The sequence below is a fragment of the Loxodonta africana genome, chromosome 8 (genome assembly GCF_030014295.1).
Source record: "Loxodonta africana isolate mLoxAfr1 chromosome 8, mLoxAfr1.hap2, whole genome shotgun sequence".
Classification (NCBI taxonomy): domain Eukaryota; kingdom Metazoa; phylum Chordata; class Mammalia; order Proboscidea; family Elephantidae; genus Loxodonta; species Loxodonta africana.
In genome coordinates this window covers 100,426,523-100,442,504 of record NC_087349.1, presented here as the reverse complement: position 1 = coordinate 100,442,504, position 15,982 = coordinate 100,426,523, and the positions used below count along the sequence as shown (strand labels likewise).

General features: G+C 38.9%; 1 protein-coding gene across 3 annotated transcripts in view; it reads left to right on the top strand.

Moving 5' to 3' along the window:
• VPS41 (VPS41 subunit of HOPS complex) overlaps window positions 1-15,982 on the top strand; it is a 263,655-nt gene that overhangs the window by 105,369 nt on the left and 142,304 nt on the right. For all 3 annotated transcript variants that reach the window (XM_010587165.3, XM_023544248.2, XM_023544249.2), the window contains one exon: window positions 2,385-2,459. In XM_010587165.3, the coding sequence (XP_010585467.1) occupies window positions 2,385-2,459 (75 nt within the window). The remainder of the gene's footprint in view (window positions 1-2,384; window positions 2,460-15,982) is intronic.

Below are 15,982 nucleotides of genomic sequence, written 5' to 3'. Positions count from 1 at the left end.
TTAGGTTTAAGTCCAGGAGGACATTAGGAACGGCCATGAGCATTTTAGTACCAGAATGTAAGGACAACAGATTATATAAGTTTTAACATGTGTATGGTGATAAAATAAATGTTGAGCAGAAAGTATGCTTCCAAGTGTGAGTTGCAGTAAAGAAGGACCTTTTATATTGATTTTTTTGGTTTCATACAGCTCTGGTTTAGTACTTTCTGCAATGATAAAAATGTTCTGTAATATATGTGCTTTTCAATATAGTAGCCACTGGCCACACATGGCTTTGGAACACTTAACATGTGCTAGTATGGCTAAGCGGCTAACGTATTGCACAGCACAGGAAACCTTGATGTGGATCAAGCTGCACACATCTATTAAATTATAAATTGAGGCAGTTTATAACAGGATGGCAATTAAATTATAATCAGAGATAATGTTAGTTAGCGTTAAGTCAGTTCTGACTTATGGCACCCCCACTTAGGCAGAGTAGAATTGCTCCATAGGGTTTTCAAGGCTGTGATCTTTCGGAAGCAGGTTGCCAAGTATGTCTTCTGAGGCACCTCTGGGTGGATTTGTACTGCCACCCTTTCAGCTGGTAGTTGAGCACTTAACCATTTTTGCCAGGTATGTGGGATTTATATTTGGTAAGACTAAAATGGGTATTAAAGTGTTGGTTGGTCAATGAAACATCAGAATAAGGAAACTGTTAAGAGAAGATATTCAATTTGAGCAAAGTATTGGGTTTGCTCTCAGCTACTAAATGAAAGATTGGCAGCTCAAACCCTCCCAGTAGCACCATGGAAGAAAGTCCTGGAGATCTGCTCGCATGAAGATTACAGCCAAGAAAACCCTATGGAGCAGTGCTACTTTGTAACACGTTGGGTAACCATGAATTGGAATCTAGGCAATGCCAATGTTTTTGTTTGTTTGTTTCTTAATTTATCCAAAGAAAACTGTAGAAGCTGAGCTTTTTGACTTCTCAGTCAAGAGTTCAGACCTGCTGTCTTAGGTGCTTTCCCACTTCAGCTTTCGTTTTGTTTTTGCATGCTCCTTGTTGGCCAACAATAGAATGTTCCTTTTGCCACACCATGTTTTACTCCTATAGGGTTTGTAGCCTTGGCTCTACTTTTTTTCTGTTCTGATTCTTGTCTGCGGGCTTCTGTTTATTCTCCTATTAACTGGATCAAAGATCTACCTCGAAGGTCCTTTCTTCTAACATTCTAGGAACTTTTAAGGAGATAGCTTATTTTTCATGAGTTGCATTTCAGGAATGTTGCTTGTTTGGTAATCTAGGGACCAAGATGAAAAAGGATTCTGTAGCCAGCGGTCTAAACCTGTAATATGGGAGTTTCTCTTAGCACCATCAATCGGTGCGTGGTTGGCTAGGCCTAGAGTCTTGGTCTGTCCTGGCCTTCGCTTACTAGTTCTGAGATATTTTCCATTTGAGAATCCAACATTGAATTTTGTGTATTGCCATTTATTTTTATTAAAAAGCCAAGCCATTTTAAAAGTTTATATATTTGTAAAAGCTAATTTGCAAGCTCCTCTTGTAACTCATATTTAGGCTCATTTTCCTTTTCACGGTTAGTTTGTTCCTACCATGCTTTGTGTAAGAAAGTTGGAAGCTGTCATTATTTAAGAAATTAAAAAGAAGAGCTTACCGTTTTTTAATGATGTCGACATTATTTATTTTGATATCTAGCAGAAAATCCACCTGTGTGAATATTTTAGTAAGTAAGCAGTTAGCTACATAAAGAATGGAAAGCAGTGTAAAAATATTAAAAATACAGTTGTGTATTTACTCTTTGGAAAATGTATCCAAAGTTGAAAGCCTGATTCCTGTCTTCACAGATATTCAAATTTGGGATTAGTCGAAAAAATAGTGGAAAACAAATTTAGATCAGTTAGACCTTGTATTTTTTCCAGAAAGTACTAAGCGTAAAGTATAAAGAGTAAGCTTACATAGGAACTTCTAGAAGAACAAATAGATTAGCTGTGAACCAAACTAAAACTATTTACATAATGATTTTTATTTTGGTGTTTGTTTTTTATTCTTTTAATGGATTTTAGTTGGGAAGGATAATTTTAGAGGGGTATGGAGTAAATAGAACACAACAGATCAAAAAGTATAGAATATGTGAGAAATAACATGTCAGCCAAGACTTCAGGTACCTGAAATAGATAATCTGGAGGAGTGTTAGGTTTCTGGGCTTGATACATGTCTGGATCAAGGTTTTTTTTACTGTCTTTGTTTATAAAAACCAAGTATTTCTTGGACTCCTGCATCCAAACTAATAGACAAATTCTATCACTTAAATTTTACCAAGAGCCCAGGCATCTGACTAATGATAGATCCTTTCCTAAAGTTTACATGTCCTTTTTTTCTTTTACAGAGTCCTGTGAAGATAAATCAGATTAGCCTGGATGAAAGTGGAGAACACATGGGTGTGTGTTCGGAGGATGGCAAGGTATGGTCGTAATGTGGTCACATTTAAAGTCCCGCTCGCACACAGAGCTAGCTCTATGCTTTTACGCAAGTCCAGCTGGTGGGAAAAGTGCTGTGCTTACTACATACTTGCATTCAGAGAAACCTTGATTATTCTTTTTGGGTATTGGACTTGCCTCCGATTGCTCATAATTAAAGTAAAATATATTTTGCACATATGTGCCTTAGGAAAAGTAATTACAAGAATGTCAATAATGTAACTTGTATTGAGCTGATTAACAGCTGTGGCAGGGGGATGTGTCACTGTAATCATTTACTGCCGTGCCACTTACACTTCAGTGACTAGTCTGCGGTTCTTGCAAGACAGTACTTTAATGCCTTTCTGCCATAAATCCACAAAATTGGATTTTGTGGGCATGATTTCTGTGGGCCAGTGGTTTTCATTTTCACACACAAGTTATGAATGTTTCTCTTGAATTATAGAATCTTTTGATAAGCAATCATAGTTTATCAGAAGAATAAAGTGTCTTGCAATGGCCACATTAAATAAATGTAAAATCAATATATGTACAGTTTTCTAAAAACGTGGCCCCTACTTCCTGGACTGAGGACATACATCATGTGTGCAGTGTAGAACTAACAATTATCAGTGCTTCTTGCTGATGTCGAGCTGTGACATTTAGTGGTGATTGATTTTCCACTTACACGAATGTCTTTTTTGTTTAAGTCGATGGAAGTCTTTTCGAATGTTGGTTTGCAATGATAAAATTCTAATGCACAGTGTATTTAAGCTACATTTCTAAAATAACAGTTTAAGAAGGGAGTGCATTAGGAATCATTATAGAACCCCACATATTCTGTACTGAATGGAGCAGCTTTCCTAATCTAATTTTGTAATTTTTGTATCATCTAAGACCCATGGGCCATTAAGATGAGTAAATTAAAAACAGTATTCTCAGTGTCAAAGATATATACCCATTTAATCTGTTAACCAAAGAAAAATGAAGTCCTCTGGACATACAGGAATGCATTTTATATATCTAATCCTAATGTTGCCCAGAGAGTCTTTTGAAACAATAATTGGCACCCTAGTGCTTTTCAAAAAGCATTGTCAAATTTTGTAGTACTTTCTGAAATTCTGAGATGAACAGGATTGTCAAAAAGAAATGAGGGAGGAGTTGGAATGTGCAGAATGTAAGAAGAATTATCCAAACTATTGAAACATTTTCGTATTCATAAAGAAAGATAAGCCGTACTTTGATTTCTTAAAGGTGAGACATTCCTTCTAGACAGTGCCAATTTAATTGAACTAATTAATTGAAAGAGAATATTCATTTTTTTAATTGGAAAAGAATATTTACTAAGATACTTCATCTAGGAATTCTTCCAGAGCTTTTAATTCTTTCAGAAACTTATTGTTTAATGTGGCAATGTGGAATATGTTTATGTTGAAGAATTATTGTTTAATATGGTGCTGTGGAATATCATGGATAATGAGGTAACCCTCAGATATCTCGTGGTACACATCTTGACAAACACCTCTATTTTCTGATTTAGTCAGATTTATATCTGGCCATATTTTGGTGTAGACCCATGATATATTTTGAAAAATGTTTTTCTCATGTTTTATTAGCACTGATAGAATTGAAAGTAAATCTTTACACGTGTTTATGTAAGCGATTCCATTAGCATGTGTTAGAGCCATAAAACTTGAATAGCTAGTCTAGAATGATCTGGTTAAAGTGGTTAGTACTGATAAAATCATAAAGATTATTAAGAAGATAAATTCTGGATGTCTGTAGCTCATATATCTTTAAATGGGTGTAGTTCTGGTTTTTCTTTCATATATTAAAGCTCCTAGGCAGATAATTATCTTCTATTTTATCAACCTTTATATTACAACTTTTGTATCATAACGTTTAATATTTACATCCGGTTTTGAAGTTATGATTCTAAAACTTTCTCTGTTTATTCCTCTAGTGCTCAATATCATTTTATTCCGTGCTTCTCTATGCTTGAATTCTAAATTTTAAGATAGACTTACCCATACATATATTTTATTTTATATTCATACGTTTATATAAGGTATATATGCAAGATATCAGAAAATATACCTCGTGTACTTAACCTGAAAGTCAACTGACATATGTTTTTAGATAACTTTCACAATAAGTATATATAAGGTATATTTTCTGGTGTCTTGCATAGTTTCAGAAATCCTGGCTGCATAGTGGCTAAGCGCTACAGCTGGTAACCAAAAGATCTGCACTTTAAATCCACCAGGCACTACTTGGAAACTCTATGGGGCAGTTCTACTCTGTGAGTCTGAATCGACTTGACGGCAACGAGTTTGTTTGTTTTGTATAGTTTCATATGAACGTTGAAATGTTTTCTCTCAACTTTTTCTGACATTTATTTTTGTAGAGATATATAAGGCTAGCCTAGATTTATTCTTTTTGAGTTGGAGGATTAATAATACCAATAATAATACCAGTAATTCAGTTTGCTTAGTTATGCCCAACTCTGGGTCTGTTTTCATTAATTTTGCCTGGAACACAATAAGCCCTTTGATCCATATATTGAAGTATTTTTTTCATTTCAGGAAATTTTACTTTTGTTTTGTTTTGTTTTTATTGCTTCAGCTCCATTTGTTTTATTTATTTATTTATTTTCCAAAAACAACTCATTAATACTTAGGCTGGGAGATAGTAATGCTTAGAGGCTAATAAGCACATTCCACCTGCCTGGGCTTGCATTCCTAGTCCGCTGGGTTAGGTTGGGCTTGTTGTTGTCCTCTGTTTGCCTCCATTTCCTCAGTTAGGCAATGGGCATAATGAGAGGTTTTTATGAGAATCCTGTGATGTTATATGTGCTCAGCACAGTTACGGTGAGCTCTCAGTCTATACTAACTTTTTATTACTAGTCATTCACTTCTGAATTGTGTTCTGTAGTATTTTTTCATGGACCTTGTGTATGTTTTTATCTGTTCCAGAACAGGGAGAATCTCAGTTAGGAAACAGATTCAGTGTCTGACTTCCTCTACTTGGTACCATTGTCGGTGTTGTAGGATCATCTTCTCAGATCCACAGCAGTGGTCCTATTAATGTGCATAGGCTATAGCTTGCTTTTCTTTCACTAGAGGTATTCAGTTTAGGCAGATCTCCAGAGTGTAGTGGGAGCTTCTGTCATTATCTCCTCATCTCTGATACACTGAATATGAAAAGTAACAATCTTCCTTACTAGGGTGTGCTTAACTACCACCCTAGATGTAACGCACCATTTATGTTTTCTGCCATGTTTAAATTCTTTGCTCTATGGTTATTTGGAAACCCTGGTGGCATAATGGTTAAGTGCTATGGCTGCTAACCAAAAGGCTGCTGTTTGAATCCACCAGGCGCTCCTTGGAAACCCTGTGGGGCAGTTCTATTCTGACTTGTAGGGTCGCTATGAGTCAGAATTGACTCGACAGCAGTGGGTTTTTTGCTTATTGTTATTTGGAAGCTAGGTCTGAGGGAGGCTGTCACAAGGGAAGTACTGACTTGTGGGGGTTGTACAGCACTCTGACCGCCTCAGTAATAGTTCCTCCATATCACATGGGTTATTGTCCAGCTTTCTGTGTGGCAAAGACATAGAATTCCATGCTAAAGTGGAGAAGGCTCACAGCCTTCCCTGCTGTTTCGTAAGGGCAGATGTGCTTTGTTTCAGGCAGCAAACACATAAAACACACCTTCTGGGATACTCATAGTCACCACGGGTTTGTAGTTATTGAGAAATCCTCCAAGACGTTTGAAGTAGATTGGCTAGAAAACCAATTGTTATGAATTATATGGGTTTTTTTTTTTCCATTAGGTATTTTTGTGGGAAGTTGGGAGAGGTTGTTAGAGCTGCTATAAGGGATAACATTTTTAAAAGGATCCTATCTATTTTTTTTTAATTAATTTTTATTAAGCTTCAAGTGAACATTTACCATTCCAATCAGTCTGTCACATGTACGTTTACATACATCTTACTCCCTTCTCCCACTTGCTCTCCCCCTATTGAGTCAGTCCTTTCAGTCTCTCGTTTCGTGCCAATTTTGCCATCTTCCCTCTCTCTCTATCTTCCCATCCCCCCTCCAGTCAAGAATTGCCAACACACTGTCCAGTGTCCACCTGATTTAATTAGCTCTCTCTTCATCAGCATCTCTCTCCCCCGCCACTGACCAGTCCTTTTCATGCCTGATGATTTGTCTTCGGGGATGGTTCCTGTCCTGTGCCATCAGAAGTTCTGGGGAGCATTGTCTCTGGGATTCCTCTAGTCGCAGTCATACCATTAGGTATGGTCTTTTCATGAGAATTTGGGGTCTGTATCCCATTGGTCTCCTGCTCCCTCAGGAGTTGTCTGTTGTGCTCCCTGACAGGGCAGACATCGATTGTGGCCGGGCACCAACTAGTTCTTATGGTTTCAGGATAATGTAGGTCTCTGGTTCATGTGGCCCTTTCTGTCTCTTGGGTTCTTAGTTGTCGTGTGACCTTGGTGTTTTTCCTTTGCCTTTGCTCCAGGTGGGTTGAGACCAATTGATGTATCTTAGATGGCCGCTTGTTGGCATTTAGGACCCCAGGCGCCACAATTCAAAGTGGGATGCAGAATGTTTTCATAATAGAATTATTTTGCCCATTGACTTAGAAGTCCCCTCAAACCAAGTTCCCCAGACCCCAGCCCCTGCTCCGCTGACCTTTGAAGCTTTCATTTTATCCCAGAAATCTCTTTGCTTTTAGTCCAGTCCAATTAGGCTGACCTTCCTTGTATTGAGTGTTGTCTTTCCCTTCACCCAAAGCAGTTCTTATCTACAGATTGATCAATAAAAAGCCCTCTCCCTCCCTCCCTCCCTCCCTCCACCCTTTGTAACCACAAAAGTATGTGTTCTTCTCCATTTTTTCTATTTCTCAAGATCTTATAATAGTGGTCTTATACAATATTTGTCCTTTTGCAACTGACTCATTTCGCTCAGCATAATGCCTTCCAGATTCCTTCATGTTATGAAATGTTTCAGAGATTCGTCACTGTTCTTTATCGATGCGTAGTATTCCATTGTGTGAATATACCAGAATTTATTTACCCATTCATCTGTTGACGGACATCTTGGTTGCTTCCAGCTTTTTGCTATTGTAAACAGAGCTGCAAGAAACATGGGTGTGCATATATCTGTTTGTGTGAAGGCTCTTGTATCTCTACGGTATATTCCGAGGAGTGGGATTTCTGGGTTGTATGGTAGTTCTATTTCTAACTGTTTAAGATAACGCCAGATGGATTTCCAAAGTGGTTGTACCATTTTACAATCCCACCAGCAGTGTATGAGAGTTCCAATCTCTCCGCAGCCTCTCCAACATTTATTATTTTGTGTTTTTTGGATTAATGCCAGTCTAGTTGGTGTGAGATGGAATCTCATCGTAGTTTTAATTTGCATTTCTCTAATGGCTAATGATCGGGAGCATTTTCTCATGTATCTGTTGGCTGCCTGAATCTCTTCTTTAGTGAAATGTGTGTTCATATCCTTTGCCCACTTCTTCATTGGGTTGTTTGTCTTTTTGTGGTTGAGTTTTGACAGAATCATGTAGATTTTAGAGATCAGGCGCTGGTCTGAGATGTCATAGCTGAATATTCTTTCCCAGTCTGTAGGTGGTCTTTTTACTCTTTTGGTGAAGTCTTTAGATGAGCATAGGTGTTTGATTTTTAGGAGCTCCCAGTTATCTGGTTTCTCTTCATCATTTTTGGTAATGTTTTGTATTCTGTTTATGCCCTGTATTAGGGCTCCTAGGGTTGATCCTATTTTTTCTTCCATGATCTTTATCGTTTCAGTCTTTATGTTTAGGTCTTTGATCCACTTGGGGTTAGTTTTTGTGCATGGTGTGAGGTATGGGTCCTGTTTCATTCTTTTGCAAATGGATATCCAGTTATGCCAGCACCATTTGTTAAAAAGACTATCATTTTCCCAATTCACTGACACTGGTCCTTTGTCAAATATCAGCTGCTCATACGTGGATGGATTTATATCTGGGTTCTCAATTCTGTTCCATTGGTCTATGTGCCTGTTGTTGTACCAGTACCGGGCTGTTTTGACTACTGTAGCTGTATAATAGGTTCTGAAATCAGGTAGAGTGAGGCCTCCCACTTTCTTCTTCTTTTTCAGTAATGCTTTGCTTATCCGGGGCTTCTTTCCCTTCCATATGAAATTAGTGATTTGTTTCTCTATCCCCTTAAAATATGACATTGGTATTTGGATTGGAAGTGCGTTATATGTATAGATGGCTTTTGGTAGAATAGACATTTTTACTATGTTAAGTCTTCCTATCCATGAGCAGGGTATGTTTTTCCACTTAAGTATGTCCTTTTGAATTTCTTGTAGCAGAGTTTTATAGTTTTCTTTGTATAGGTCCTTTACATCCTTGGTAAGATTTATTCCTAAGTATTTTATCTTCTTGGGGGCTACTGTGAATGGTATTGATTTGGTTATTTCCTCTTCGGTGTTCTTTTTGTTGATGTAGAGGAATCCAAGTGATTTTTGTATGTTTATTTTATAACCTGAGACTCTTCCAAACTCTTCTATTAGTTTCAGTAGTTTTCTGGAGGATTTCTTAGGGTTTTCCATGTTTACGATCATGTCATCTGCAAATAGTGATAGCTTTACTTCCTCCTTACCAATCTGGATACCCTTTATTTCTTTGTCTAGCCTAATTGCCCTGGCTAGGACTTCAAGTACGATGTTGAATAAGAGCGGTGATAAAGGGCATCCTTGTCTGGTTCCCGTTCTCAAGGGAAATGCTTTCAGGTTCTCTCCATTTAGAGTGATATTGGCTGTTGGCTTTGCATAGATGCCCTTTATTATGTTGAGGAATTTTCCTTCAATTCCTATTTTGGTAAGAGTTTTTATCATAAATGGGTGTTGAACTTTGTCAAATGCCTTTTCTGCATCTATTGATAAGATCATGTGGTTTTTATCTTTTGTTTTATTTATGTGATTGATTACTTTAATGGTTTTTCTGATATTAAACCAGCCTTGCATACGTGGTATAAATCCCACTTGATCAGGGTGAATTATTTTTTTGATGTGTTGTTGGATTCTATTGGCTAGAATTTTGTTGAGGATTTTTGCATCTATGTTCGTGAGGGATATAGGTCTAAAATTTTCTTTTTTTGTAATATCTTTATCTGGTTTTGGTATCAGGGAGATGGTAGCTTCATAGAATGAGTTGGGTAGTAGTCCGTCTTTTGCTTTGCTTTGAAATACCTTCAATAATAATGGTGTTAAGTCTTCTCTGAAGGTTTGGTAGAACTCTGCAGTGAAGCCGTCTGGGCCAGGACTTTTTTTTGTTGGAAGTTTTTTGATTACCGTTTCAATCTCTTTTTTTGTTATGGGTCTATTTAGTTGTTCTACTTCTGAATGTGTTAGTTTAGGTAGGTAGTGTTTTTCCAAGAATTTATCCATTTCTTCTAGGTTTTCAAATTTGTTAGAGTACAATTTTACGTAGTAATCTGAAATGATTCTTTTAATTTCATTTGGCTCTGTTGTGATGTGGTCCTTCTCGTTTCTTATTCAGGTTATTTGTTTCCTTTCCTGTTTTTCTTTAGTGAGTCTAGCCAATGGTTTATCAATTTTGTTAATTTTTTCAAAGAACCAGCTTTTGGCTTTGTTAATTCTTTCAATTGTTTTTCTGTTCTCTAATTCATTTAGTTCAGCTCTAATTTTTATTATTTGTTTTCTTCTGGTGCCTGATGGGTTCTTTTGTTGCTCACTTTCTATTTGTTCAAGTTGTAGGGACAGTTCTCTGATTTTGGCTCTTTCTTCTTTTTGTATGTGTGCATTTATCGATATAAATTGGCCTCTGAGCACTGCTTTTGCTGTGTCCCAGAGGTTTTGATAGGAAGTATTTTCATTCTCGTTGCTTTCTATGAATTTCCTTATTCCCTCCTTGATGTCTTCTATAACCCAGTCTTTTTTCAGGAGGGTATTGTTCATTTTCCAAGTATTTGATTTCTTTTCCCTAGTTTTTCTGTTATTGATTTCTAGCTTCATTTCCTTGTGGTCTGAGAAGATGCTTTGTAATATTTCGATGTTTTGGACTCTGCAAAGATTTGTTTTATGACCTACTATGTGGTCTATTCTAGAGAATGTTCCATGTGCACTAGAAAAAAAAGTATATTTTGCAGCAGTTGGGTGGAGAGTTCTGTATAAGTCAATGAGGTCAAGTTGGTTGATTGTTATAATTAGGTCTTCCGTGTCTCTCTTGAGTTTCTTACTGGATGTCCTGTCCTTCTCCGAAAGTAGTGTGTTGAAGTCTCCTACTATAAATGTGGAGGTGTCTATCTCACTTTTCAATTCTGTTAAAATTTGATTTATGTATCTTGCAGCCCTGTCATTGGGTGCATAAATATTTAATATGGTTATGTCTTCCTGATCAATTGTCCCTGTTATCATTATACAGTGTCCTTCTTTATCTTTTGTGGCGGATTTAAGTCTAAAGTCTATTTTGTCAGAAATTAATATTGCTACTCCTCTTCTTTTTTGCTTATTGTTTGCTTGATATGTTTTTTTCCATCCTTTGAGTTTTAGTTTGTTTGTGTCTCTAAGTCTAAGGTGTGTCTCTTGTAGGCAGCGTATAGATGGATCGTGTTTCTTTATCCAGTCCGTGACTCTCTGTCTCTTTATTGGTGCATTTAGTCCATTTACATTCAGGGTAATTATAGATAAATAAGTTTTTAGTGCTGTCATTTTGATGCCTTTTCATGTGGGTTGTTGGCCATTTCATTTTTCCACATGCTTTTTTGTGCTGAGACGTTTTTCTTAGTAGCTTGTGAGATCCTCATTTTCATAATGTTTAACTTTGTGTTTGTTGAGTCGTTACGTTTTTCTTGGCTTTTTTCTTGAGTTATGGAATTGATATTCCTTTTTGTGGTTACCTTATTATTTACCCCTATTTTTCTAAGTAAAAACCTAACTTGTATCCTTCTATATCGCCTTGTATCACTCTCCATCTGGCAGTTCAATGCCTCCTTTATTTAGTCCCTCTTTTTGATTATTGTGATCGTTTATCTATTGATTTCCATGATTTCCTGTTATGTGTATTATTTTGTTTATTTATTTATTTTTTAGAATTAATCTTAATTTGTTTGTTTTTGTGCTTTCCCTATTTGAGTTGCGTTGATATCAGGACGTTCTGCTTTGTGACCTTGTATTGTACTGGTACCTGATATTATTGATCATCAGGCCAAACAATCTCCTTTAGCATTTCTTGCAGTCTTGGTTTAGTTTTTGCAAATTCTCTAAACTTGTGTTTATCTGTAAATATTTTAATTTCTCCTTCATATTTCAGAGAGAGTTTTGCTGGATATATGATCCTTTGTTGGCAGTTTTTCTCGTTCAGTGCTCTGTATACATCGTCCCATTCCCTTCCTGCCTGCATGGTTTCTGCTGAGTAGTCTGAACTTATTCTTATTGATTCTCCCTTGAAGGAAACCTTTCTTTTCTCCCTGGCTGCTTTTAAAATTTTCTGTTTGTCTTTGGTTTTGGCAAGTTTGATGATAGTATGTCTTGGTGTTTTTCTTTTTGGATCAATCTTAAATGGGGTTCGATGAGCATCTTGGATAGATATCCTTTTGTCTTTCATGATGTCAGGGAAGTTTTGTGTCAGGAGTTCTTCAACTATTTTCTCTGTGTTTTCTGTCCCCCCTCCCTGTTCTGGGACTCCAATCACTCGCAAGTTATCCTTCTTGATAGAGTCCCACATGATTCTTAGGGTTTCTTCATTTTTTTTAATTCTTTTATCTGATTTTTTTTCAGCTATGTTGGTGTTGATTCCCTGGTCCTTCAGAAGTCCCAGTCTACATTCTAATTGCTCGAGTCTGCTCCTCTGACTTTCTATTGCGTTGTCAAATTCTGTGATTTTATTGTTAATCTTTTGGATTTCTACATGCTGTCTCTCTATGGATTCTTGCAACTTATTCATTTTTCCACTATGTTCTTGAATAATCTTTTTGAGTTCTTCAACAGTTTTATCAGTGTGTTCCTTGGCTTTTTCTGCATTTATCCTAATTTCATTTGTGATATGTTTAAGCGTTCTGTAAATTAGTTTTTTATATTCTGTATCTGATAATTCCAGGATTGTATCTTCATTTGGGAAAGATTTTGATTCTTTTGTTTGGGGGTTGGAGAAGCTGTCATGGTCTGTTTCTTTATGTGGTTTGATATGGACTGCTGTCTCCGAGCCATCACTGGGAAACTAGATTTTCCAGGTAATCAGCTAAAAAAAATGCAATCAGATCCCTATCTGAATTCTCCCTCTGGCTCCAGGTATTCGTATGTTAATGGAGCCGCCTGGGGAGGGTGGGGGAGGGATCAGAGAGCTCGGAGTGTAGCACCACAGAATATAGAGCTGATCACCGCGTTCACGCTCCGCCCCTGTCCGCCAAAATCCGGGCGAGACGGCTCCCCGGTTGGGACGCTACTCTCCCCACTCCGAGAACTGTCACTTCCTCCCGGGGACTTCTCCCTCCAGTGCTTGGCACCGCTCGCGCGAACTGGGTGGGCGTCTCCCGCAGGAGCGGGTGGGCCCGCCAGGGTCTATTCAGGAGAATATAATTGGACCCCGAGCTCACGCCCGGCTCACTTTCGCCAAAATCCCAGCGGGACGGCTCCCCGGCTGGGACGCTGCTTTCCCCGCTCCAAGACCAGTCACTTCCTCCCGGGGACTTCTCCCTCCGGTGCGCCGCACCGCTCGCGCGAACTGGGTGGGCGTCACCCGCATGACCCGGTGGGCCTGCCCCCTGGGTCAATTCAGGGGAATATAATTGGACCCCGCACTCACGCCCCACCGGCTTTCGCCAAAATCCCAGCGGGACGGCTCCCCGGCTGGGACGCTGCTCTCTCCGCTCCAAGACCAGTCACTTCCTCCCGGGGACTTCTCCCTCCGGTGCTCCGCGCCACACATGTGAACTGGGTGGGCGTCCCCCCGCACAAACGTGTGGGCCCCGCCCCGGGGTCGCTTTAGGGAAATATAGCTGACCTCCCCCCGCTCGCGTCCCGCCCGCTTCCCGCCAAACTCCCGGCGGGATGGCTCCCCAGCTGGGACGCTGCTCTCCCCGCTCCAAGATCAGTCACTGCCTCCCGGGTGCTTCTCTCTCCGGCTGCGCCGCTATGCCGCCCGCGCCAACCAGCTAGACTCTCTCCCGGGATGGGTTCGGGGGGGTAGGGCTGGGCCCCTTGTCTGTGCCGTCTGCGCCCCTGGGCTCTGCCCCAGATCGGGCTCCGAAGGTCACCTGCCTGGTACGCTGGCTCCTAGTTCTGAAAACGGTCGCTGTCTGCCCGTATTTGTTCATTTTCCGTCTCTACATCTGTGCTTGTTGTTCAGAGTTCGTAGATTGTTATGTATGTGATCGATTCACTTGTTTTTCCGAGTCTTTGTTGCAAGAGGGATCCGCGGTAGCGTCCACCTAGTTCGCCATCTTGGCCTCGCCTCCTCCTATCTATTTTAACCTTTAAATATGTGATGCTTATCTTGGACAAGATCTTCCTAAAAGCCAAAATCCATTAGGCTATCATTCAAGGGATCCGTTTCACGGATGAGTACGATCTTCACCAACAAAATGATGAGAGAGAGACAGAGTGAGCGAGAAAGAGAGGAAGTGAATGGGAATTGTTTGACATTTTATTTGCTTTAGTAGTAGTTTGTGTTCAACTAGTTTGGCCTGTTAACATTAGTGAAATAAACCAAAACATTTTTACAAATCAGTCTGATTATACTGGCACAGTTTATGATATTTGTCTTGTTAAATTATAATGTTACCCACACTGAAGAAGAAAATAAGAGCAGTTGAGGAGAATGGAGAACAGTCGAGGAGAGTGTTACTCAGTTAAACATACAATAGAAACGGACATGAGACTTCTACTCTTGCTTTGCCTCCTTCTGCAAAGTGGGTATGTTGTGGCATGTTCGCTTCTGACTGATTCTTAGTGATGGTGATGACTTTCAGAACCTGTTTGCTAAGAACTTTTGTGATTTGTTCTCTTTTCTGTTCACTCTTCCTTATCACACTACTGTTGTATCTTCAATATGCATTCATAATTTTCAAAGGGTATTTATTCCTGGACACTCATAATTTAAATTTCACCATTGGATTCACAGACCTATTGGGTATCTACTCATTTATTAATATCTCAGTCCTTCTCAACAGGTTTATACATCATTTGTTTATCTCTCATATACTTTATATCCAAAACCAAACCCATTGCGTCGAGTCAATTTTGACTTATAGCTATCCTATTGGACAGAGTAGAATTGCCCCATAGAGTTTCCAAGAAGCGCCTGGTAGGGTTGAACTGTCAGCCTTTTTTGGTTAGCAGCTGTAGCACTTAACCGCTATGCCACCAGGGTTTCCATACCTTGTATAGTGCAATAAAAATCATGTAACTTTTGTTTTAAAAGTCACCTTTACCCTGCAAATAAGCAGGAGGAGGTTTATTCAGTTGAGCGTGCAGCCTGCTTCAGTGAGTTGCCAAAATCAGAGTCAGCTGTTCACCTTGAATTTGGCTAACATTCAAGTCTTTTGCATGTTTTTTGGTTCTAGTCTACGTTTCTTACACTTTATGTTGAAGGGATATTGTTCTTATTTGCAAATTTTAGGCTGTCTTGTATAAACATACGTTGTAGGAGACTAGACTTTAAACAACTAGATCTGGTCCCACTCTTCTTACGATTTTTATGACCTCAGACAACTCATTTATTTTTCTGCAGCATCATCTGTTAAATAGACATAATAATTTTTGCTGTCCTACCTCACAGTGTTGCTATAAGGATCAAATGAGGCAGAACAGGATTTTCATCCCTGGCCACATGTTAGAATTAGTTGTGGAGCTTTTAAAAATATCATGGCCTAGGCTTCACCCCATCAGAAAGTTTGATTTAATTGGTCAGTGAGGGGTGGGAAGTAGCCTGGGCATTAGTATCCACGTGTTTCTACTGTACAGTCAGGCTTGAGAGCTAGTGAGGTAAAGCATCTCTAAGCACTTAAAGATTCAGGTTACTATTAGTATTAGAACCAAAGTTTAAGTGCTGTTGTACCGAATATAAATGGATAACGTTAGAAGAATCTGAATATCCTATTTCAATACATGTTCGTTCTGAGGTAACTTCGGTAAGTTGACCGCTTCAGCATTTGTTGATTTGCTCCAGTAAGATTCAGGTGATGCAGGACCCCCCTTACTCTCATCCTGTTCAGATTCATTGGGATCAATCAAGTTAAACTTCCCTGGGGTAAAGTAAAACCCCAAATACAATGCTTTTTTGTCTCTCCTGCTTCTTAACCACCATTTTAAAAGAAGTGCAATACATCCTATGCTTATCCATTTATATGAAAGTAATGATGTTATACCCTCAGAACAGTGAGGTGCTGGTGGGGCGTACATGGATTTGCAATTGCATCACCAATAGTTAAGAAACTGCCTCAGGGTAGATCAAATTTCTCTTTGTTACATTACACGTTGTACCATTTTTAAAGCCCACATTTGTCAAA